The following is a 25,031-nucleotide window of genomic DNA, read 5'->3' as shown; positions in this document are numbered from 1 at the left end:
ACACAAAAGGTGTAATTGAGAAGAGTTTATTAAATATGTCACTTTCCAGCAAAATGATTGTAAAGTATGTGAAACAAACATGATAGAAGAAACATGAAACCACTTAGAGCAAAAGCTGCCAGTTAAATAACACTGCATTTTTATAATTGATCTAGGCATTCATCTGAACATGAAAAATCTCCAACCGTACCTGCTGGTTATCAGTCTCTTATAACCACTATGTAACATTAAGAGAAGAAGAGCATCAATTAATACAGATGACATAAGTGATAAATTGGCAATAATTGATGACAGAATTAAGACCATATAAGTAAACAGAAGCAAGAATGTGTAACATTTAGCAATGTTTTAATATAAAATATTAATGAGAAACACACTTCAGACACTGACTGACAGCTCAGTCTATAATCTTTTCTATGCAATATAATATTTATTGGGAAAAAAAACAGTTTGAAGTCATTTTGTTCCTTATCTCCAACTAAAGTATATCCTCTGCTTATATTTAAAATATATCTTATATATACACAGACATTTTTTTCTAGGCGATATTGAACTTCTATAAATCCTCATGTACAAGTCGGTTATAACAATTAGATGATCCTGCAGTGAAAGTAGGATCTGATCTAAAGAGTTAATTAGAGGAGACCACCATGTCCAGTTCTTTGACGCCGTCCTGGCTCGAGCTCAGACCACAGCTACCAGACAGAGGGCTCTCAGAAAAATGGCTGCCGGATTTCGCCGCTGCTGCTGGAGATAAAGGAGCCTGGGTGAGACCAGGTTTCTTAGGAGGGATGGGTGGAGGGTTTCCCCTTTCCACCCTGGTGATGGTTGGTGATCTGACCGCCTGAGGAACTGCCCCTGCGGCCCTCCCAGCAACAGGAGACAGGGGGGCTGCAAGGCTGCGGTAGTCTGTACCAAATGGGGAGTTGTTTGTTGCGCTGTGTTTCATGGTGGCGCTCTGCTGGACAGAGGTAAAACGGGACAGGACCTGAGTGACTGTGCTCCGGGCCAACTGCTTGACTGGGCTGGCTTCAGGAGGGGGGCTGCTGGGCAGGGGACAGAGCTCTTTTGGTGAGAGTGCAGGGACAGGCTGAGCAGGCTGGGACTGGGAATCTGGCTCGGAGGAACCCTGGAACTTGTGGCGAGCTGCATGGAAACGCTGGTTGATCCCAGCCTGGTATGGAGACTGATAGCTTCCCTGGCTCATGCTGCCTGTGCAGCGTTTGACCAGAACGGGCGAAGTGCAGGGCGAGGAATGACTGTGAGCGGGGAGTGCGGCACTGCTGAGGGAAAGCGACGTTTGTGTCTGATGAGGAGACGGATACTCATTTCCATTCTGACAGGAAATGTTTGGTGTATAAAGCCCATTTGTCTCCCCTGGACAAAGAGGACCAGGTTTTGGCTGTTCAGACAGGCCATCCTCCTCACTGTCTCCCACCTTCATGTTGTCCACAGCTGTAGCCGGCTCTCTTTCTGTTACATCCTGCCTGATACAGGCTCCTCCCACTTCTCCCAGCCTCCTCTTAAGCTCCTCCACCTGATCAGAAATGAGATGATTCCTGTGAGCCATAATAAATGAATAAGAGTTCACCATCACAAGGTACAGTTTGCCACAGTGTTCACACCTGTTGTTGTAGATCAAAACAATGAGCTTCTTCCTTCTTCAGCCGCGAGCGAAGCTGTTCCCGCTCAGTGTCGAACTCCGCAAGCTGCTCCTCCACCCTCGCCTCCATCCTCAGAGCTTTCATCCTTTCCTCCTCCAGCTCCTTTCGCAGAGCCTGACAGACATCTTTTTCCTAAAAACCAAAAATAAAGCAACACAAACTGTTTAAAAAATGTACAAAAGGATAATGGACTTGGATTCAAACTGTTAGAACCTTGTCCAGTTTGCGGTTCAGCTCAGTCAGCCGGTGACCTTCCTCCAAAGCCCGGGAACTTGCCCACTTGCACTCTTTGGCCAGAGCACAGGAGAGCTGCTTGTGCTGAGATCGTTCCTCTTCGAGCTGCTCAATAACCCGGCGTTGCTCCTTCTCTATCCGACGGACCTGACTGCGCTCAAACTCCAGCTGCAAGCAAAGCGAACATGCACCATCAAAAGCTGTCAGTCATTGTTCCTGGCTGAGGTAAATATCTTTGAAAAAAGTACCTGTTGTTGAAGGCGCTCCCTCTCCTTTTCCAGGATGTAAGTGACATCATCTCCCTCTGCAGTGTCCTCAGCATGCCTCCTCTTTTCCTCCTCCAGGTCTGCAATAACCTAAAGGAAACATGACATAGAAAGAAAGGTATTTGGCACCTGTGGCTCTTTGGAGCTTCAACATTGGCTAAAAGTATTATGGTTTTCTGAAAACATCCCACAGAAACATATTTATCTACTTTTGCAAAATAGTTAGATCATCTTAGAGCCTTGAAAAAAAAGAGAAAGCAGTGCATCTTTTAATATGACAACAAATTTCAGACAGGAGATATGAATCACAAATGATGACATTTCTTTCTTCAAAGGATCAGGTAACATTTATGGCTTCAGACAAGCAGACAAAAGATGTTTCATTTTGTAAAGGTTAAAGACATAGACATTTAAAGAATGTATCTCATACACTATATTGCCAAAAGTATTTGCTCACCTGCCTTGACTCACATATGAGCTTAAGTGACATCCCGTTCCTAATCCATAGGGTTCAATATGACATCGGTCCACCCTTTGCAGCTAGAACAGCTTCAACTCTTCTGGGAAGGCTGTCCACAAGGTTTAGGAGTGTGTTTATGGGAATTTTTGACCATTCTTCCAGAAGCGCATTTGTGAGGTCGCACACTGATGTTGGACGAGAAGGCCTGGCTCTCAGTCTCCGCTCTAATTCATCCCAAAGGTGTTCTATCGGGTTGAGGTCAGGACTCTGTGCAGGCCAGTCAAGTTCATCCACACCAGACTCTGTCATCCATGTCTTTATGGACCTTGCTTTGTGCACTGGTGCACAGTCATGTTGGAAGAGGAAGGGGCCAGCTCCAAACTGTTCCCACAAAGTTGGGAGCATGGAATTGTCCAAAATGTCTTGGTATGCTGAAGCATTCAGAGTTCCTTTCACTGGAACTAAGGGGCCAAGCCCAGCTCCTGAAAAACAACCCCACACCATAATCCCCCCTCCACCAAACTTTACACTTGGCACAATGCAGTCAGACAAGTACCGTTCTCCTGGCAACCGCCAAACCCAGACCCGTCCATCAGATTGCCAGATGGAGAAGCGCGATTCGTCACTCCAGAGAACGCGTCTCCACTGCTCTAGAGTCCAGTGGCGGCGTGCTTTACACCACCGCATCCGACGCTTTGCATTGCACTTGGTGATGTATGGCTTGGATGCAGCTGCTCGACCATGGAAACCCATTCCATGAAGCTCTCTGCGCACTGTTCTTGAGCTAATCTGAAGGCCACATGAAGTTTGGAGGTCTGTAGTGATTGACTCTGCAGAAAGTTGGCGACCTCTTCGCACTATGCGCGTCAGCATCCGCTGACCCCGCTCCGTCAGTTTACGTGGCCTACCACTTCGTGGCTGAGTTGCTGTCGTTCCCAAACACTTCCATTTTCTTATAATACAGCTGACAGTTGACTGTGGAATATTTAGGAGCGAGGAAATTTCACGACTGGATTTGTTGCACAGGTGGCATCCTATCACAGTTCCACGCTGGAATTCACTGAGCTCCTGAGAGCGACCCATTCTTTCACAAATGTTTGTAAAAACAGTCTGCATGCCTAGGTGCTTGAATTTATACACCTGTGGCCATGGAAGTGATTGGAACACCTGATTCCAATAATTTGGATGGGTGAGCAAATACTTTTGGCAATATAGTGTATAATCATCGAGGGGCAACAAAAAAAGGCTGGTGAAAAAATACATAGAGTTAATCATTAAGTTTAGGGGATGCACCAAAAATAATAGGATCACAAGCACACAGCACACCCAGCATGCAGAAACGTTGAAAGCGCTAAGAAAAGCACTGAAGCAAGAGATCATTTTGCGTGTTATTCTGGATGTGTAAAACAATATATTTATTTTTCTATCAAAAATTCTGCAGCCAAATGAACAGCTTCAGCTAGCTTTGTTTTTGAGTGATTTTGTTTCATTTACATAAGCGATGCACGGTTTTTATAGTTTGTTGACGTTTTACCCATTTGCTTCCAAATGAAATAATTCCAAGTTCTCCAGTTTCTGCATCTGGAGCTACTGTAGTTGTGACATTTCTTAAAGCTCACCCTTCTGTGTCTGCTCTCAGCTGCGGCCAGCTGGGCAAGCATCTTCTCTTGCATCCTCCTGCAGTGGCTCACCACCAGTTTGAGAACCACCAGAGGGTTGGAGGCAGAGGAGGAACAGCCAGGCTCCTTATTTGGGCTGCCGACAATTTCACTGTCTCTCTGCAAAGCCTGGAAGGGGTCGCTGAGGTCATACCTTCCATAGCGCTCCTGGATAAACAGTTCTTTACACTGGGCCTGAGAAGAAGACAAAGAAAGGAGTCAGGCTTTTATTTACACAGATTTAGTAACTTGGTGTCACTCTGCTCTTAGGCTAAGGTATCTGAGACCCAAAGGGAACAGTTAAACTCTATGTATAAACATTGGAATACCTTTTAAGTAGATGTTTTGCACACACTCTGACTTCATTTCTTCACTGCTTTCTCAAAGCAGATTTTACTAGGTTCTTGCAGACACAAATATGCCTTTAGGTCCTGGGAATGGGAGCAATCTGCACCTTTCTGTGTGTGCAGACGTCTTGCCAAAACCTATTTAATGAATGTACTGTGCAGCTGGTTTTTAACTTACCAAGGATTTTATAGAACCTTAAAACTATGATATGATGAGTGTTAAGAGGAGGAATTCCAGTTGAAGTAAAGTCTTTAACAGACTACTTAACTGCATGAAGCAGTACACATCAACCCTTTTCCACAGTAACAATGTTAATTGATCATACAAAAATAAGTAGTTAGTGTCTTAGGATAACAGAAGTTGGTTTTTGATAGGGTTTCATTAAAAGAGGAAATGACATTTTGCAACCAACTCATCATAATCGCCATTACGAATGACTCAAGAGATCTAAATCAGCACAGAGAGGAAACGCGTAAAAAAAAACAAGAGACACGGTGCTGAGCAGAGGAAGGAGCAACAGATGGTGTGTATCTGTCTATCTTTAGCAGGACAGCTGCTTCAGGCTGGCCTTTGTCCAAGGTGGACCTGCTGTCTGTTTAACGCATGACAAAGGAGAGATAATGGAGGCAAGACTTTTCAGATTCAGCGGATGTCTCTAGGCCTGCAGTGGAAAAGGGGGGGTGTGGAGTGAAGTGTGAGTGAGGAGAGAAAGATGGAGTAGGCCTGCAGCATTGCTGTGTCCTGGTAAGATTTCAACAAAGAAGGATAAGGAGATTAGAGGAGACACTATCCTTCCTGGCAGAGTGGATCATAGAGTTCCAAAGGACTGACACCAAACTGGCGTTAGGAATGACACTGGAGTCAAGAAGAATGGAGATAGACCTCTGTGTTGCCATATGAAGCCATTCAGTTGTTTAAATTTAAGTTTGTGGTACATCTGTTTTTTTCCCCCACCGACATCATCTTCTTTCTCTCCAATACAATAGATCTCATCACCTTTAGTATCAAATGATATCCACCATCCTCCAGGCACTTTATAGAATTTTATTAGCTAAAAGAGAAATTATATCTGGCATTAAAATAATATAGAATTAAAAGAAGCTAGATTAAATGTGGATCTACTTTTATGGGGAAAACACCTGACCCCTGAATCAGTTAATCCGCATTATAATGCAAAATGTATCAACTCTACATGAGGAACGCATTAACTATTAACAACGAGAAACAGTTTGGAGATATATCATCCCTAAAAAAAGAGTTTCAGACAGCTGGTAAGGATGTTTAAGAAAATAAAATTAAGTTTTTCTTTGAGGTCTGACCAGTTGAATGTGGTACCCGTGTTATAGATCTGAAATGATGAGAAAAAAGCTTTCCTATACAACTTTTTCAATTCCAATATGATACAGATACTGCAGCTTTGAGAATTGACTGATATTGATAAACACGATACGATATGTATTGAATAAAAATAATGTGGTTAAATCACTAATTGGTTTTAGAAATTATGATTTTAATTATCATCCAAAGCCAACTGGGGAAAAATAACAGCCCTGCCCACTTGCTAAATGTCATATTGACTAAAAAAGTTTTTTGTTTTTTTTATCTCAGCTCTCAGATTTCACAACACAAACCATGGTATGTGTTACTGGATGAGAATAAATGATAATTAATTTATAACCTGTCTGTTAAGTATAAGAAACGTCTAAATAATAAACACACGGTTATTGAAATCCATCATTGCTGTAAGAGGTACACATTTCTAAGACTTTGGGACATCAGCTGATCAGAGTGAAAGCCTTAAGCTGCATTCACACCGAACGCAGTAGGAGCAGCAATAACGCATTTGCTTCTTCCTTTTTGCTGCTTGTACCAGTTTAGTTCTGACGCGCAGCTGAAACAGCTTTGCTGCTCTGGCTGCGCGGTGGAAAAGTGGGTCTGACGCGCGTTGGGCGGAGCTATTTTATCCTTTCTTTGCCTTGCAGCTATATTTGCTGTGATCAGGGGGAATAAAGTAGTTTCAATATGTTTTAACGCTCCTGACGAGCTGCTTCAGCTGCTCAGATGCGCTGCGGGACATTTTGCTGCACCTTGACGCGCGTCAACCATTCCCTTTGCATGTAAACTCGCTGCTCCTGCTGCGTTCGGTGTGAACGCAGCATTAATCCATACCTGTGAAAACATACAGCAGTAGTGAACCTCACCAGGAGAGTTCAAATTAAATCCATTAAGAAGTTTTTCAAACAACCCAGAACCTCATCTAAAGCGCTTCAAAAATCACTTGGCAGAGATTGGGCAAAAGTCAAAGAGTTCTAAAACAGAGACCAAACAGAGAATAAAAAGTCAAACATGGTGGCGGTAGAGATGATTTGCCTCCTGGAGCCCTTAGGGATTTATGCATTCATTATCTGATATAAAATCACTCAACAATATCCAGCCATCAGTAAAGGATCTTTAGCTTAATCACTATTAGGTTTGCCAACAATTAAACCCATGATTTACAACAAAAACAACAACAAAACGTTTTGGAATGACCAGGCAAAATTCTGGAATAAATCCAATTAAAATTATCCAGAGGAATCTAAAATATTCTTCTCAAAACTCTCGCTTGTGGTTAATTTCAATCATATCTGCCAAGGAGAATGGATTAAAACTTCCCTTGCTGTGATGTTTAAGAGTCATAGACCAATGAAAATGTGTGTTACATCAAACAAACAAGGAAGAATAAAGAATTCAGTTTATCTTGCCACTACATGCGCCCAAACAGTAAGGAGAATGGTAAAGGAGGGAACAACCTTCTAAATCCCACTCAGGGAAATAATTAACAGTGATTTAAATAGTTTTAGTGAAGCCTTTGTTCCAAAGATCAAATGAGGAATAAATTGGAGACAGAAACCTGCTTTGATGACCAAAGCTAAAGAAGGTTAAAGGTCCAATCAGGATAAAATGATTCACCTGAATTTCTGAAACTGCTTGAGCCTCACTGATAAATGGGAAGTGCGGGGAGGAATGATGAATGAGTGCTGACAGAGAACCAAAGTTCAAGACCGATCAGAAGCTTTGGGCTTGTCATTTCCTACATTGTCAGTATTGGCCCAGCCAAAAACGAGAAGAGAAAGGCTCAGCCTGGAGGCTATGCTGCTGTTATTTGATCCAGTCTGCCAACAACTGTGTGAGAGAGAATAAAACGGCACAGAGAGGGGGAAACAGAAAAACTCATGGCATCCAGGAGTATTAAGAAATGCCGCACAAATGTGAGCATAAAAGAGAAAAAAACGTGACAACCAAGAACCTTAGTAACTGGGATGCATGTTGTTCAATTCAGTTTATTTATATAGTGCCAGTTCACAACCATGAGGTATTAAAACAGGGACAATTCAACCAGATCACACAGTCAGACTGGTTCAGTTTTCAGGTCCTTTTTCAGACTCTGACTACTAGTTGTTGTAACTTTTGCATATGGTGTCTTCTCCAAAAACATTAGTCAGAAATACATCAGTAACACAGATTAAAGTTATAAGAGATTAGTGAATAAACTTGGCTTTCTGCCACTCCCTGCTCCCAGCAGTGACGGACTAAAGTGCCACTTTACAGGTAGAGCTAAAAACCAAAGACTAGTTTCAATAATTCATGTAGTTCTCCTGAACCCGTAGAGTTTTTTTTATCCACACCAATCCTTCACTTTCAGGAAATGTTGGTTGGGAATTACATTTAAAAGAGGAAATGTTTCAACACTTAGCACTTACATTTTAATGACATCATACAATAAAACAGTCATATGCTCTCAGGTCTGCATCACAGTCTAGCCCCATTATTCATGCTTTGTTTGTTGGCTTCAGTTCTTGGCAACCTCAGCATGTCTGCATGGGAAGCTGCAGTTGTACCGTTTCCAGCTTATCTTTTGCTGACACATGCCTGGAATCCTTCTGATGTGCAACAGTCGGAACAAGATCTGTGTAAAACCAAAGGAGAGGCTAACCAAAATGCTTTTTTTCCCCCTGGAGGCTGAGATCTTCCAAAAGCTGTTTTGTCAAGCTTCCAAAATGTCCAACCGCTCCACATTTATCTTTAACTTTATCTGCAGGAGAAAGAGGAAGCTGCTAATAGCAACTCCAGTTAAAAAAGCAAACAATGCATCATTAATGGTACTTAATCCATTCAGATTATAAATCTCAGGCCACAGTCTATCTTCCTACTTTAACAGTGACTGCTAAACAAAAAGAGTAAAGCTGCTGAAAGTAGCTCTACTTGGAAGCCACAGTCAACCACAGCATGTGAATTTGACGGTTAATTAACGGCACATTTCCATGTTTGAGTTCCAATCGAACCCAAAGAGTTCTCCTTTCCACAACACCAAAGTGACTACTGGATAGCCGCAGAGTTTTGTGTGCCAAATACAGGTGCTGGTCATAAAATTAGAATATCATGAAAAAGTAGATTGATTTCAGTAATTCCATTTAAAAAGTGAAACTTGTATATTATATTCATACATTACATACAAACTCATATATTTCAGATGTTTATTTTGTTTAATTTTGATGATTACAAATGACAACAAATGAAAATCTCAAATTCATCATATCAGAAAATTAGAATATTACTGAAGACCAATAAAAACAAAGGATTTATAGAAATGTTGGCCAACTGAAAAGTATGAACATGAAAAGTATGAGCATGTACAGCACTCAGTATTTAGTTGGGCCTCCTTTGGCCTGTATTACTGCAGCAATGCGGCGTGGCATGGAGTCGATCAGTCTGTGGCACTGCTCAGGTGTTATGATAGCCCAGGTTGCTCTAATAGTGGCTTTTAGCTCTTCTGAATTGTTGGGTCTGGTGTATTGCATCTTCTTCTTCACAATACCCCATAGATTTTCTATGGGGTTAAGGTCAGGAGAGTTTGCTGGCCAATTAAGAACAGGGATACCATGGTCCTTCAACCAGGTACTGGTAGCTTTGGCACTGTGTGCAGGTGCCAAGTCCTGTTGGAAAATGAAATCTGCATCTCCAAAAAGTTGGTCAGCTGCAGGAAGCATGAAGTGCTCTAAAACTTCCTGGTATGTGGCTGCGTTGACCCTGGACCTCAGAAAACACAATGGACCAACACCAGCAGATGACATGGCACCCCAAACCATCACTGACTGTGGAAACTTTACACTGGACTTCAAGCAACGTGGATGAAGTGCCTCTCTTCTTTTCCTCCAGACTCTGGGACCTTGATTTCCAAAGGAAATGCAAAATTTACTTTCATCAGAGAACATGACTTTGGACCACTCACCAGCAGTCCAGTCCTGTTTCTCTTTAGACGCTTCTGACGCTGTCTGTGGTTCAAGAGTGGCTTGACACAAGGAATGCGACAGCAGAAACCCATGTCTTTCATACGTCTGTGTGTGGTGGTTCTTGAAGCACTCACTCCAGCTGCAGTACACTCTTTGTGAATCTCCCCCACATTTTTGAATGGGTTTTGTTTCACAATCCTCTCCAGGGTGCGGTTATCTCTCTTGCTTGTACACTTTTTTCGAGCACATCTTTTCCTTCCCTTCGCCTCTCTATTAATGTGCTTGGACACTAAGCTCTGTGAACAGCCAGCCTCTTTAGCGATGACCTTTTGTGTCTTGCCCTCCTTGTGCAAGGTGTCGATGGTCGTCTTTTGGACAACTGTCAAGTCAGCAGTCTTCCCCATGATTGTGTAGCCTATAGAACTAGACTGAAAGACCATTTAAAGGCTTTTGCAGGTGGTTTGAGTTAATTAGCTGATTAGAGTGTGGCACCAGGGGCCATCAATTTTGAACCTTTTCACAATATTCTAATTTTCTGATATGATGAATTTGAGATTTTCATTTGTTGTCATTTGTAATCATCAAAATTAAACAAAATAAACATCTGAAATATATGAGTTTGTATGTAATGTATGAATATAATATACAAGTTTCACTTTTTAAATGGAATTACTGAAATCAATCTACTTTTTCATGATATTCTAATTTTATGACCAGCACCTGTATAAGCATTGCCAAACACTTCCTTCCTTATGAAAGCCACAGTGTAAAGCAGCTGCAGACGTGAGTCACAAGGGGAAAAACACAGCAGATAGTTGGAATGCCACTGATATTTCTGCACAATTTAATTCAAAGCACTTAAAAAGAAACAAAAAAAAAATTATTCATATACTTTTTCATTGGAAAAAGAAAATCACTCATAAGCATGTGCAGAGAAAAACTAAAAGGATTTTATCTTTTCAACCAGACTGAGAAAAGTTAAAAAAAAAAAAAAAAAACAAAGTTTAATGAAATGTTTATGAAACTAAATAAAAACCATAGTGATCTATATTTATTTTAATGTTTCTCATTTGATACTGACAGTGATGTGCCACATCCTCTATGACTAACATCAGCATGACAGTTCATACTTCTCAAAATTGCTGTTTGCTGTGGGTGATAAGTCTATCAGTGCTCAAAACGCAACGCTTTGAAATACTATTTATCACACTTTGAATTATTCTATTTTTGCAGCAAGAAGGTTCCGGGTTCGATTCCCGGCCCCTGGTCTTTCTACATGGAGTTTGTATGTTCTCCCTGTGCAAGCTGGGATTCTCTCCGGGTACTCCGGATTCCTCCCAAACTCCAAAAACATGACTGTTCTCCTTAAGCCGGGCATACACTGTACGATTTTTTGCCCTTTTCGGGACGATTTTCCATATATAAGTTTCCCTCGTATGTCAGTTATGTAGGTATTTTCCTTTGTCAGGTTTGGATTACGTTGATTTTTGTCATTTGTTGAAATAGTTTTTTGCTTAATAAATTTGTTACAATGTTTTCCTCGATGACTTCCCTGTGCTTCTGAGAGTTTTTGGCTCGGTCCCTCACATACGCACAGGTACAGCTTACAAATATGGGCATGCAATATAGAGAGAAGAAGGTTATAGCTAAAAAAAATAAAAAAATAAGCTATACGTTGAATTTATTCCTGAAACTGACTTTTTTTTGGATGAAAATACCATTTGATGAAAAAAAAAAATCAGCAGAGTTAGGACAGATTTTATGTGATTTACTTGGTTTGGAGGGAGTTTTTGGAGGTCCTTTTTAAGCGGTCAGCTGCAAATGCAAATGATCAGAGTTTTTCTAATTATTATTGCTTTTTATTTTATTAATACTTTTACACGCAACTTTATCTATTGTTTTTATGATTTATTATTTGTATTTTATAATTGTATAGCAAACTGGTCCTGTTGGGTGTTGAAAGAGCTTTATAAATAAATTGGGTATGGTATGGTAATGAGTTTGACTTAGGCCGATAAAGTGTCTTGAAGGCTTTTTAGTAGCAATACATCGTTCTATTTCTGTTGTTGAAACCAGGCAGACTGAATCACATACTGGGTCATAAATAGCATTTTGGCTGTCTGAGCACTTTTTGGCATGCGGTTAGAGCTGTAGTCAGTGGATATTAGAATAAAGTAGATAGTCTGCTAAAGGAGTCTCAGAAGAAGATCTAGACATATGATAAATGTGTATTAGTCTCAAAGTTAGTCAGCTACAAACTTATCATTGTAGTAAAATAGCTCCAGCCCCCCTTGAAAGGGAGTGATCTGGCTTAAGGGTGAGGTTGTGTTTCTTCTTTTAATGTAATTTTAATGCATGATGAGGAAATTGCATATACTGTTCTATAACATAAATCCTTTTGCGTTCGATCCTATTATGTATACTCCATCAGAATGATTCTTATCAGATAAATGGGACACTGACTTAGTGGACAGAGTTAATGTTGAACAGTTTGTTCAAATCAAACAATTCCCTGAAGTTCCACTTAAGTCCAGTGTTCATTTATTCACTGGGATTTCCGCCCACGTTGAGTTATCAAGCACCCAGTGAGCTGTAACTCCTTTCTTGCCTTAGATGGCCAGATCACAGAGGAATAAAGGAATGTGGTCTAGACACAGCACACCAATCCTTTGCAGCTCCTTCTCTGGTCTGCTGGCTGCATCTTCACTTTGTTGCTTTAAACCAGGAATGTAGCAACACAGAGAGAGAAACATACAGTGGCCACAAGGGTTGGACTTGCATCTTGTAAAGACTTGCATTTTCTCATCTTCTGCAGAGCTATGTATTCATTGCTTATCTTGAATGGATAGATCATCTTGACGGTGATGGAGGAGTTACATTATCAACAGTCTCAGGATATTACAACACTTTTCTTAGATTTCAAACTCAGACAACATTCTAAAAGTGAGTTTTTCAGATAACGTTTGATAAACTGGTCATTTTTGGATGGTTGAAAATATTTCTAAACCTCTTACATGGAACAAACACTTTCATTCCATGAAGCAGTTAGCCCCCCCCCACCATAAACAATACAACTCTCCTATCGAAGTCGACAATCAAAGTCAAACCTCCAAGTTTAAAATGCCACCCGGGAGCATTAACAGAACCCATTAATCCCCCCGCTGCATGAGAGAAGCTTTGAGGAGCCCACTTTGCCAAAATGTCTGTTTACTTTCCATCATGCTTCAGTGAACCTTACTTTTGCTTTGTTGATTGGCAAAATGCTTTTTTCCAACAATCTATTGTAACAAATTCAAAGGATGGTTTCCACAGAGAGAAAGACCTTTATTGGACCCTTTTTGTAAATTTGTCAACTTACAACAGCAAAATAGGAAAGCAAAATGTAAGATTTTGGATAAAATTTTGGAAAGTATAATTCCATAAACAGCATCGATCAATCTATCGTATAAGAATTGAGATATTGTTCAATTACTAAATGAAGATGTCAGATAGGAACAGCCAATAGTTCCCAGTAGGTTCACTGTCACTCAGGAGGAGCTACACAAATCCACAGTTCAGGTTATCGATGCACTTTATAAAAGTTTCCTAAAGGAAAAAGAAAGGACAATGTGGAAAGGAAGCCATAGAAAGTCCAGTCTGCAGTTTCTCAAAAGCAATACACTAGATATAGGTAATGAGTATAAGAAGGTGCTCAGGGGGGTGGAGAAATCAGCTGAACCATTTGGCCATATTAAAAATAATAACAGTGCACGCCACCCTGATAATTATCACACAGTAAAACAAGGTGGTGGCAGATTCTTACTGTGGGGATGCATTTCTTATGCAGGGAAAGAGAGGCTGGTTAGAGTTAAAGGTAAGCTGATCCATTTATAACGTATATCACAGGTCATGGATTAGCGGACCAGGGTCCACCTGCTGGCTAATCCGGACTCAACCTGATTTAAAACATTTATTACCGCATGTTGTCCGGCGGCAGTGTCTAACTTGACTTGCACTGCTTCTCCTGGTAATATGGTAAAGCCCTCCGGCTACAAATTAGCCAATGAGCTGTATCAGTCTGGGTTGTTGCTGCTGCTACTTTTAGTCACAGCAGGCAAACCTGTGGCAAGCCAGGTGATGGGAAAGAAGGAAGACGATGAAAAAAAGAAAGCAGAGAAAGTGCAGACTGCTGAAAGAACCGCTGCGAACTGGTGACAGAAAAGTGAAATGGTGTGCTCAAAGATGACCCTGCACATTTTCAGTATGTTTGGCTCAACCTACTGCTGTGAAGCAGGATTCCTCACTATGACCATAATCAAACATAAATGTTGATCTTGATATGTGCTTGAGAATGGCTTTGTCTCCATTCAAACTCTGGTTAAAACCCACTGCTCTCATTAAGCCATAAAAATAAAAATTAAAACAAAAACAAACGGTCTGTTTGGGTGTTTTATAAAATATGTCAATTAGGAAACAGTCTATATACCAAACTCAAAGATTGTTATTCTCTACTTTAATAAACACTTTAGATTCTAAAATGGAAATATTTTCATTTTTTTTCTTTTTTTTAAAAGTCAATGTATAACATGGATGCATAAACACCTAATTTATTCCAGTGTTAAATGCTGTTTAAAGTAAAGGATTATAATTAAAAATGTCTTTAGTCAACAACCTTTACTGATTGTTGATTTTCTTTATTCGGACCCCACTGGTTTTTAATTGGTTACCCGTGAAATACATGTTCCAACAGTGAATGTTTTAGTTTTTTATATATATAATATATATATATATACACTATATTGCCAAAAGTATTTGCTCACCCATCCAAATTATTGGAATCAGGTGTTCCAATCACTTCCATGGCCACAGGTGTATAAATTCAAGCACCTAGGCATGCAGACTGTTTTTACAAACATTTGTGAAAGAATGGGTCGCTCTCAGGAGCTCAGTGAATTCCAGCGTGGAACTGTGATAGGATGCCACCTGTGCAACAAATCCAGTCGTGAAATTTCCTCGCTCCTAAATATTCCACAGTCAACTGTCAGCTGTATTATAAGAAAATGGAAGTGTTTGGGAACGACAGCAACTCAGCCACGAAGAGGTAGGCCACGTAAACTGATGGGGCGGGGTCAGCGGATGCTGACGCGCATAGTGCGAAGAGGTCGCCAACTTTCTGCAGAGTCAATCACTACAGACCTCCAAACTTCATGTGGCCTTCAGATTAGCTCAAGAACAGTGCGCAGAGAGCTTCATGGAATGGGTTTCCATGGTCGAGCAGCTGCATCCAAGCCATACATCACCAAGTGCAATGCAAAGCGTCGGATGCGGTGGTGTAAAGCACGCCGCCACTGGACTCTAGAGCAGTGGAGACGCGTTCTCTGGAGTGACGAATCGCGCTTCTCCATCTGGCAATCTGATGGACGGGTCTGGGTTTGGCGGTTGCCAGGAGAACGGTACTTGTCTGACTGCATTGTGCCAAGTGTAAAGTTTGGTGGAGGGGGGATTATGGTGTGAGGTTGTTTTTCAGGAGCTGGGCTTGGCCCCTTAGTTCCAGTGAAAGGAACTCTGAATGCTTCAGCATACCAAGACATTTTGGACAATTCCATGCTCCCAACTTTGTGGGAACAGTTTGGAGCTGGCCCCTTCCTCTTCCAACATGACTGTGCACCAGTGCACAAAGCAAGGTCCATAAAGACATGGATGACAGAGTCTGGTGTGGATGAACTTGACTGGCCTGCACAGAGTCCTGACCTCAACCCGATAGAACACCTTTGGGATGAATTAGAGCGGAGACTGAGAGCCAGGCCTTCTCGTCCAACATCAGTGTGCGACCTCACAAATGCGCTTCTGGAAGAATGGTCAAAAATTCCCATAAACACACTCCTAAACCTTGTGGACAGCCTTCCCAGAAGAGTTGAAGCTGTTCTAGCTGCAAAGGGTGGACCGACGTCATATTGAACCCTATGGATTAGGAACGGGATGTCACTTAAGCTCATATGTGAGTCAAGGCAGGTGAGCAAATACTTTTGGCAATATAGTGTATATATATATATATATATATATATATATATATATATATATATATACAAATTTGTAATGACCACAGATCATGTGTTATGGTTCTTCCACTTTGGGACAATAAGTTTGTGGTTTTCAGTTATCAGTTATTCTGTTTTTTTTTTTTTTTTTACCTTTGGTTTATTTTCCATTACATTTAAGCAGCCTTTAGTTACTCTCTGGTGCCCCCTTGTGCTTGTTTCCTTTCTTCTTGGCTTCCTTCTAGTTAGTTCCACTCACACCTGCTCCTTATTCAGCTCATTAGCCCATCCTTTGTTCTGTTCCTCTTATATTCTCCACCTCTGCAGTCACTCGGTGCTGGTTCCTTGTTGCTGTTAGTTGCTTCCTCGTCTCTGGCTCCCCACATGAGTTTTTCCTGATATTTTCTGGTTCTTTGTAATTTTGCATTTATGGATTTCTGCCCCAGTTGTCCTATAAAATCTACAAGAAATAATCTCTGCTTCACTCCAATCTGCATTTGGGTCCTCAAGCAACTTTACCCCCCCATTGCTGACATCATGTGGATCATAAAATATATAGGAAGCCATCTATGTTAAGAGAGAAAAACCAACTTTAAACAGAGGTGGTGGACTGAGATTCCAGCTTCCAAAAACATACAATTCAATCATAGACATGATCCCTTCCAGATATCACCAAACCCCCCACCCCATCACAGAGGAACGAGGGACTTACCCGCTCCAGCCGGTGAACAATACCTCCTTAACGACCAACCCTTAACAATCATAGACAGGTTTCAGGTATTACAGGAGACAATCCCCCCCTTAATGACAATCCCCCCTTTAACGACCGACCCCTAGAATCATAGACAGTTTCAGATATTACAGGCTAACGATGGAACTAACGACCCATTCATCGGTTTCTATTGCATGTTTCCAAGCGATACAAGGCGTTGTCTATATAAGACTCAAACTCACTGCGGATCCAGACATTTGAATTGGGAAAGCTTCCTGGAGAGGTGGCGAAACGTCTTCAAATCTTGAAAACCAAGTCCAGTGGATATTTTTTGAATTTTTACGGAATGACTATGACCTGGATGACTGAGAACCTTCATCAGCATCATAAAATATTCAAACAGGAATTTTAAAGGTTTGCTACTGTTAATAACTGCTGCTGTTTTTTTTTATTGTTTTTTTTAACAATCTTTCATTTTAGATGTATTTTTTTTCAACTGCAACATTTTGAGATTTGTATTAGATATAATATCAATAGAATATATTTAAGGAAGTCTGTGCTTTTTAATAGTATTTAAGTAAAATTGTGGAAACATCATTTATTCATGTAGGTCTGACAGAGTTATGTGACTGAAACCAACTTGATCCACTTTATCCAGTGCACTGCATTAGGGGACAACTTTAACTACAGACCTATATCCAAACAATGCATTATTAAAAAAGAATAGCTTATGAGCTTGAATTATTTTACTCTTATATTAAACTTGCCTTTAGAACTTCAATGACGACATCCCGAGCCTCCAGCTCTCCCTCAAGGATGCTAAAAAGCATCGGCAACTCTGGCTTGGTCAGGCTCTCCATGTTCACTTTGGACTGTTGAGACATAAGACAGAACAATAAGATATATTGTTAGTTTATCCATGTCAAAAAAAAAATAAATACACAAAGAAATCCATCTTCTTTCCAAGTTTTCACATTTGAACTGTAAAATCATTTTCCAGGCATCCAGGTTTATGGTCAAATTCAAGCTCTGCAGACATCTGATCTCCTGCACCTGATTCATAAGCTTTTGATCTTTATGAGGTAATTCTCTTGTTAGAAGTCCTTTTCAAACCTAAAGCACTTTAGATTAACTTCTTTAGATTCTAAACAAATAACTGGCTCATTTAGAGGGAGATTTACTATAATATTGACCAAATTAGTACAAAGATTGAATAGAATTTGTAAAAACCTTGAATATTGGTATTTATTTTTTTTATTTGCAGGTTCAAAAGTGAGAAAACTCAAAGTAACATAACCTTTTTCTTTTTGCCAAGATTTCAAGACCTAATGGGACCTGTGACAGTAGTTTTTTTGTTTTTTGTTTTCACACTGTAAATGAGATCTAGTCCCTTTGTAGAGTCTGTGTGCTTTAATCTCCCAGCTGTGTTGGTTCTGCTGACAAGCCCTGCGGTGTCTACATCTCCAGCATCCAGCCGCACTCAAGTGAAAACATGCGGGCCTCACTTTGAAATGAGATCAAAGCTGTCCATGTTACTACACTAAACATAATTTTCTTATGAGAATCATCATGTGGCTGAGATCTCCGCCCTGCTGACTGACTGACTACTTAATAACACACATACAGTGCTGCTTGAATCACTGAAACACTATTTAAGTCTCCCAGTTTGCTTAGAGGCTGGCATTGACTAGCTTTCCGCTTTGAACATTTTGTGGTCATCTCAACTTTCAACTTTATGAAGTCTTAAGGAGAGACTGAACTGATTGATTTCAGAAGGACTATATTTATGAGAAAAACAGAGGGAAGCGCTGCTGGAGCAGGAAGTTACAATTTAGTGGAAAACATCTTTACTTAGGACCGTATCTTGCAAAAGCATTGTTACTGTGAACAGTTTAATCTTTTGCCACATTATTACAATGGCTGGACAGGTGCAAACATGTAGCTAATGTCGAAAACAGCTGCAAATAGATGTATGATTCATACTTCAAAGCATGCACACACACAAAAAAAAAACAAAAAAAACAAATTGCTGCAATCTCAGTAAAATGAAAAAATAATTCAGCAAATTCGCTATACACAACGGCAGTCCTCCGGACCACTAGAAGGAGCCCAACAAGGAACAAACCATATCATACCAAAGTGTTTCTTAAGCCTCTTTTCCACTGAAATGAGCGGGTAAATGCGGGTTTTTCAAACAAGGGTCGACCCACTAGGGCTGGGCGATAATTCAATAACGATATATATCGATCGATAGACGTGTGGCGCAATAGAAAAAAATAGGCTCGATAAAAGTTCGATAAAAAAACGCAGTTTTCCTTCTTTCTCATTGTAGCCTAGCATGTAGGTTTATGCTAGTCACTACTTCCTCCCAACCAATCACAATCGCGGACCCAGGCACGCCGTCACCAAGCGCCGCCCTCTCAAATCACAACACAGAGCACATGAAGATGTCGCAGCAAGGAGAGGCGGAGGAAATTGTTCCAAAGAAGGGTTTTTGTAGTTCGCCAGTATGGAAGTATTTCGGTCATGGCAAGTCGGACAAAAAACAAACCACAGTCATCTGTAAAATGTGCCGGGAACCAGTGAAAACGAAGTCTGATAACACAACCAACTTTTTTTTTTTTTTTTATCATCTCAGCTGCTCACAGCCGCAGGAGTACGAGCTGTGTAGGCCCCGACGCGGCTCTCCTCCGAGGAATCTTCAGGAATTTCGGGAAAATATATATATTAAGTTCTGGGCAGTTTCCCACGTAGTTCCAATTAGTAGTAACACTTGAGAGAAAAATGCTGAGGGGCCAGCAACTTCAAAGTACTAACTCCGGTTACAGCAGGAAACTCAGCTGAAGCTGGTTCAGAAGAAGAATGGAGGCAGGGGGGGGGGGGGGGGGGGGGGGGTTCTACTGTATCCAGATTGGAGCCGAGCTTTTTGAAGGCGATTTTATCCCGGCTTAAGTCCAGAGTCGTTTGACCCGCATAAACATGGGTCAGTGAGACGTACCCACTAAAAACCGATTGTTCTCGGATTTAAAAAGTTTTTTTTGGCCAGTGGGAAAGGGGTAATATTATATAATAATATTTATTTATGTATATATATACATATATATATATATATATACATATACATATATATATATATATATATATATATATATATATATATATATATATATATATATATATATATGTATATATATACATATATATATATACACATATATATATACATATATATATATACATATATATATACATATATATATATATATATACATATATATATATATATATATATATATGTGTGTGTGTGTTCCTATAGCTAACTATACACTTATTCTGGAATACTGTAAGACGGTGTTTGAAATTGAAATGAAATTTCATCCTTTCTTCCTCCAACTTAACTTTACTTTTTTTAAACTTGCATTAAAACATACTGTAACTACCTGTTTGTACAGAGGGTCTCTGATAGGGTTTGTTCCTTGTTGGACTCCCTGTAGTGGTCTGGAGCACTGCCAGTTTGTGGAGAGAATTTGTTTTTGTTTTTTCTTTTGCATCCTTTTCTTTCATTTTGTTCGTGGTTGCAGCATTTTTTTTGTTTGCTTTAATTGTGTTTACATGTTTTGGAGTTTGCATCATACGTGTGTTTGCATTTTTTTCACTATTTCCTGCACATTTGCACTTCTTGGCAGTTTCTTTTTTGTTTGCAGCATTTTTCGATTGCATTTATTTTTGTGCTTGCATGTTTTCAAGTTTGCATCACACATGTTTTGGCAGCTTATTTCACCTTTTGCTGGGTGGTTACATCTACCAGCCACTGTACATTAAATCACAAAATGTAGCAAACTTTATTTTCTAGTTATGCAGTAAACAAAGACTCATGAGAATCAATCAGCATTTCGCCCTTTTCATCTTTCCATCATCTCGGAACACATTCTCTGTCCCCAATGAAGCTTTCAAAGAAAAGCAACATCAAAGCATGAGGAAACAACTTTTTTTTTTCAATTTCCTTGTTCATGATAAACAGTTTAAATAACAGTAAGTAAAAGGAACACTTAAAGGGATACAAAAGACGATACAAAACAAAGAGAGCATTGTGTACAAGTGTGTGTTCAGGTCAAATTTATATTTTTTTCCCCAATAAGTAAAAGAGAGAAGGCATGTTGGATAGTGCAAAAACAAATAACTGCCTACACTGGCTGTGAGGTGACCATTTTGCTCATTAGGGAGGAAATTAGCTCTATATTGGTATGTTTTTGTCTTTAATCCAATGTAGCACTGGCTTGCAAGAAGTCTGCACAACCTATTACCAGAATGTGTGGGGTCAGCAGGGTTTATTGGTTCGTTTACAGGTTTTGGGTGGAGGGTAGGTCAGTGTGGATGCTCTCCTATAAGAACTAATTTTCTTTGCAGATTAACACTCAGGGTTTTATGATAAGACCTCCAAATAAAGAATGAAAAATTCCATCTTGGTTTCATCTCACCAGAGCAACTTCCTCCACATGTGTGATGTGCTCTTTTGGGGTTGACGATCAGATGCAAACTGATTTCTGATAGCTTCCTTTTTCGAATGACCTAATTATTTCATTCATTAAACAGTAAATAATCAGACTGCAATGTTTTTGGAGCTTGGGAGAAAGCCAGAGTACCCGGAGAGAACCAACACATGCTCAGGGAGAACATGCAAAATCCCATGCAGAAAGGCCTGGAATCAAACATGGAATCTTCTTGCTGCAAGCCAGCAGTGCTATCCCACTGTGCAGCCAAACAAAGAATAAAGTAAAAGGCGTACATATATTTTGTTCTTGTACAATGTTGGCTGCTCTGAGTGGATTGTTCTTTCAGCAAATGATTTAAAGCATTTAAATTAATTTGATCAGTCCAAGACTTTTAAAAGAATAGATTGATTACATTTAATTCAGCTGTTCAGTCTTCTTTCTTTCAACAATTGATTTAGTTTTGACACTCTTTGATAATTCTGTGGGAATCATGAATAATAGCTATTCAGTCTATTATTCTGTTTCTTTAATCTCAGCAGTGGACAGAGGTTTTTAAGTAACGAAGTACAAATACTTAAGTACTGTACTTAAGTACACTTTTTAGGTATTTATACTTTACTCCATTACTTATTTTACTCATTACATTTTCACACAAGTGTCTGTACTTTCTATTCCTTACATTTTTAAAACAAACTTTACTCGTTACTCTTGGCTTCGGCTTTATGTTTATAAATATTTATTGCACGTCCTGTGCGCCATTCAATGCAGATCATTGGCGCCATCCACATCTATTGAAAACTAGTGTAACTGGATGAGTCATATGACGCAAACACTCATTGGTTAGCTAAAGGAAATCATCAGAAGCAAGCAGCTGTTTTTCAAACTGCGAACGTGAATTGTCTTTGCCATGCTACGATGTCGGACTCAGAAAAAGATGTTGAAATGTCTGAAAGCGTATTGGGAGATGGAGACAGAGACCAACAAGACCTCCCTCATCCTTGGCCCTATCTCAAAGAATTTTTGAAATAGTCAAAAAATGGGCTTTCAATTCATATAGTGGCATCTGGCTGTTTTTTTTAAAGGTTACTTTATACTTTCATGCTTTAAGTAGTTTTTGGAGCACATACTTTTTCACTTTTGCTCAAGTTAAGAGGTCAAGTTGATACTTCAACTTTTACCAGAGTGTTTTTAAACTGCAGTATCTATACTTCTACTTAAGTAACAAATGTGTGTACTTTTGACACCACTGGCAGTGGATTTCTGCAGTTTTATTAGAGTAACTATAGGTGTCATTTCATATATGGGTAACAGAGCAAAGGAGGATAAGTAGAAACGCTTCTCACGGTTTTCAGAATTTCTTTTGTGATTAAAAAAACTTTAGTTTTCCTTTTACATAATTGCACATAAATAATGCTTCTATATCCCCTAAACAAAAAAGTAAATAAATAACTGCATCTAGTTGATATTTCTATAGAGTAGTAAGCCAAAGTGAAGAAAGGAAAAGGCAGCATTTATGTGGGATCCCTTTGAGGAGTTTTGGTCCAGCCTTTCAGCAGCGCTCCTGCCATGTGGGTAGACCACCAGCGTAAAATGCTAATTAAACTCCAGCATATATGTGCCCTCCTTTGGTTTTGGGTTTACAGGCCCGCTTGCTAATTTCACAGACCGCTGTAATGACTGTGAGAAGTGTGTGCTGTGCACCGCTTTGTCAGAAGTGTCTGAGCTTGCCAGAGCCTGCATGCGCCATTATGCTGCTGTTATTTTAAATGTATCACAACAGTTTCCTTGTGTGAGGAGCAACGGTGATGATTACACAAACATGATGCCATGGGAAATACACATATTCTCACACGTCCTTCAAAGCCACACTTCACATGACCCCAGAAAAAGGGCCCTGTGTCCACAATCCTATTACTTCTGCTTGTTTTAAACCTGACTGGCTCTTTGTAATACCTGCAAGGCTGTAAATGTCTTTAGAAAACACACAGCAGCTTTTGCCAGGAAACATACATTTGCTGCAGACCAAGCAAACTCTAGTGCTCTGTCTGACTGTGATTGTAAAATAAAAGGCCAAAGAAAGAAAAAGTCTTATCCTAATCCAATCAAAGACCAATAACTATCCCCCTTTTTTAGTCTCAGAAGAGGTTATAAGCTCTTAAGCTGAGGCTGAATGGCAGGAAGAACTGCCAATACATTAAACAATCTAGAGTCCACTTTATTTTTTACTTTAATAAAAACAAAATGGCAAAGTGGGTTATATTTTTCATTTTCTTTTTTTATTTTTTTTTATTTACTATTTTAAGAATAAAACCCATTTGCACACATGCATGCCTCTGCAGGATGGGGGGGTCAGCTCAGGGGAAGCGGAGCAGTCTGCTGCGTTTCCTTTTCTCTCTGGATTCTAAATTGGATTTATTTACCAACCTGGTTTCTACAAAGGTCCCAGGATTGCTTTATTGGGCTCTATACCTGATTCCACGCACACTTTTAAATGCTCCACAGATAATTAAGCACAGTTTGACAACTGGAGGCGCTCTAAAGTCAAATCTTTGTGCGACTTATTTGAGATAAAGTGATCATCTGACTGAAAAGGACTTGGATCGGTTTAACACAATACTAAAAAGGAAGGCTTTAACAATAAATACACTTTATGCAATTTTTTTTCTTTTTTTGGTGAAAGCGGTGTTGCAGAGGACTCGACAGTTTTTTTTTCTCTTTTCTTTCTTCCATGATCAACCAACACGATTAAAAGTCAAAATCTTTTCTCATACAGTCACAAACCGCCTGGACATTTAGACTTCTTACCTTCATGAATGTTTCTATGCCGTTTTCTGAACTCCAGCATGAACTTTTCTTCTGTCAGACGACTTGTTCCCCTTGATTTGCGTCCCCAGATCCCGACGCGGCGAAGCAACCGGAGGGCCAAGTGGTTTCCTGAGAGGCAGCTTCATTAGCCAATAGGAAAGCGCGCAGTATGAGTTCTGGCCAATAAGAAATCTCATAATACAAATGTGGGCGGAGCGAGATAAATTCCTCCTGTTGGACTTTTAGTGGGATTTCTTTGTTCAGTTTTTCTCAGGCTGTAGCAGCAGACTTTTACTCACTAAGGACTAAAAGAGGATGCTTTACTGGTTTACTAAACTCTAAGTGTTTCTTTGTGCCATTGCCAGTAAAAGTGGACGATGCTTAGTAACATTGCATTATATCTTAAAGAATAAAAAGATGAACACATTTAATGTTGCTTATAATGTCAATTGATATCTGGGCATTTATATTGCATAAAGTGTTAAAACAGCCTTCTAACGTACTACTGTATATGTCTGAAAGGAAATCTACGTTTTTATTTATTTGCTAAATATACCAAAGTATAATCCTATAAAACACCCATATAAAGGTTCTAAAGACAGACCTGTTTAAATCATTTTGAAAGCTCTTTATACCTTTTCCTGCTGGAATCAGTATTTGATTAGATTCTATAGGGAAAGTTAATGCAGAAAACATGTACAGCCAAACATGTCACACACTCCCTTGTTTGTTAAATAGACATATATAAAACAATCTAAACAACTTCTTAGTAATAAGTCAGGGATGAATGGAGGGTGTGTGGAATTTCATTTGAAGCTCATTCCAGCTACAGGTGCTGGTCATAAAATTAGAATATCATGAAAAAGTAGATTGATTTCAGTAATTCCATTTAAAAAGTGAAACTTGTATATTATATTCATACATTACATACAAACTCATATATTTCAGATGTTTATTTTGTTTAATTTTGATGATTACAAATGACAACAAATGAAAATCTCAAATTCATCATATCAGAAAATTAGAATATTACTGAAGACCAATAAAAACAAAGGATTTATAGAAATGTTGGCCAACTGAAAAGTATGAACATGAAAAGTA

General features: G+C 39.7%; 1 protein-coding gene across 1 annotated transcript; it reads right to left on the bottom strand.

The window, feature by feature from the left end:
* On the bottom strand, nt 1-24,074 carry LOC119794677 (CTTNBP2 N-terminal-like protein). The gene is made up of 7 exons (XM_038302361.1): nt 23,931-24,074; nt 17,400-17,504; nt 4,244-4,477; nt 2,147-2,254; nt 1,878-2,066; nt 1,626-1,796; nt 1-1,537 (listed from the first exon to the last, which is right to left on the bottom strand). The coding sequence occupies exons 1-7, from the start codon at nt 23,934-23,936 to the stop codon at nt 632-634; spliced, it is 1,719 nt and encodes a 572-aa protein (XP_038158289.1). The 5' UTR covers nt 23,937-24,074; the 3' UTR covers nt 1-631.
* Nucleotides 24,075-25,031: the final 957 nt, after the last annotated feature.

Source organism: Cyprinodon tularosa, unplaced genomic scaffold (genome assembly GCF_016077235.1).
Source record: "Cyprinodon tularosa strain WSP-4 unplaced genomic scaffold, ASM1607723v1 ctg10, whole genome shotgun sequence".
Lineage (NCBI taxonomy): Eukaryota > Metazoa > Chordata > Actinopteri > Cyprinodontiformes > Cyprinodontidae > Cyprinodon > Cyprinodon tularosa.
Note: the sequence above shows the minus strand (reverse complement) of the source record. Positions and strands in the feature narration are given on the sequence as shown.

Excerpts from the sequence above, each read along its gene's own strand:
- LOC119794677 (XM_038302361.1), bottom strand. Across the intron at positions 4,478-17,399 it reads TCGTCATTGAAGTTCTAAAG|GCCCAGTGTAAAGAACTGTT; the intron begins GCAAGTTTAATA and ends TCTTCTTCTCAG. Across the intron at positions 2,067-2,146 it reads GGGAGCGCCTTCAACAACAG|CTGGAGTTTGAGCGCAGTCA; the intron begins GTACTTTTTTCA and ends CTTTGCTTGCAG.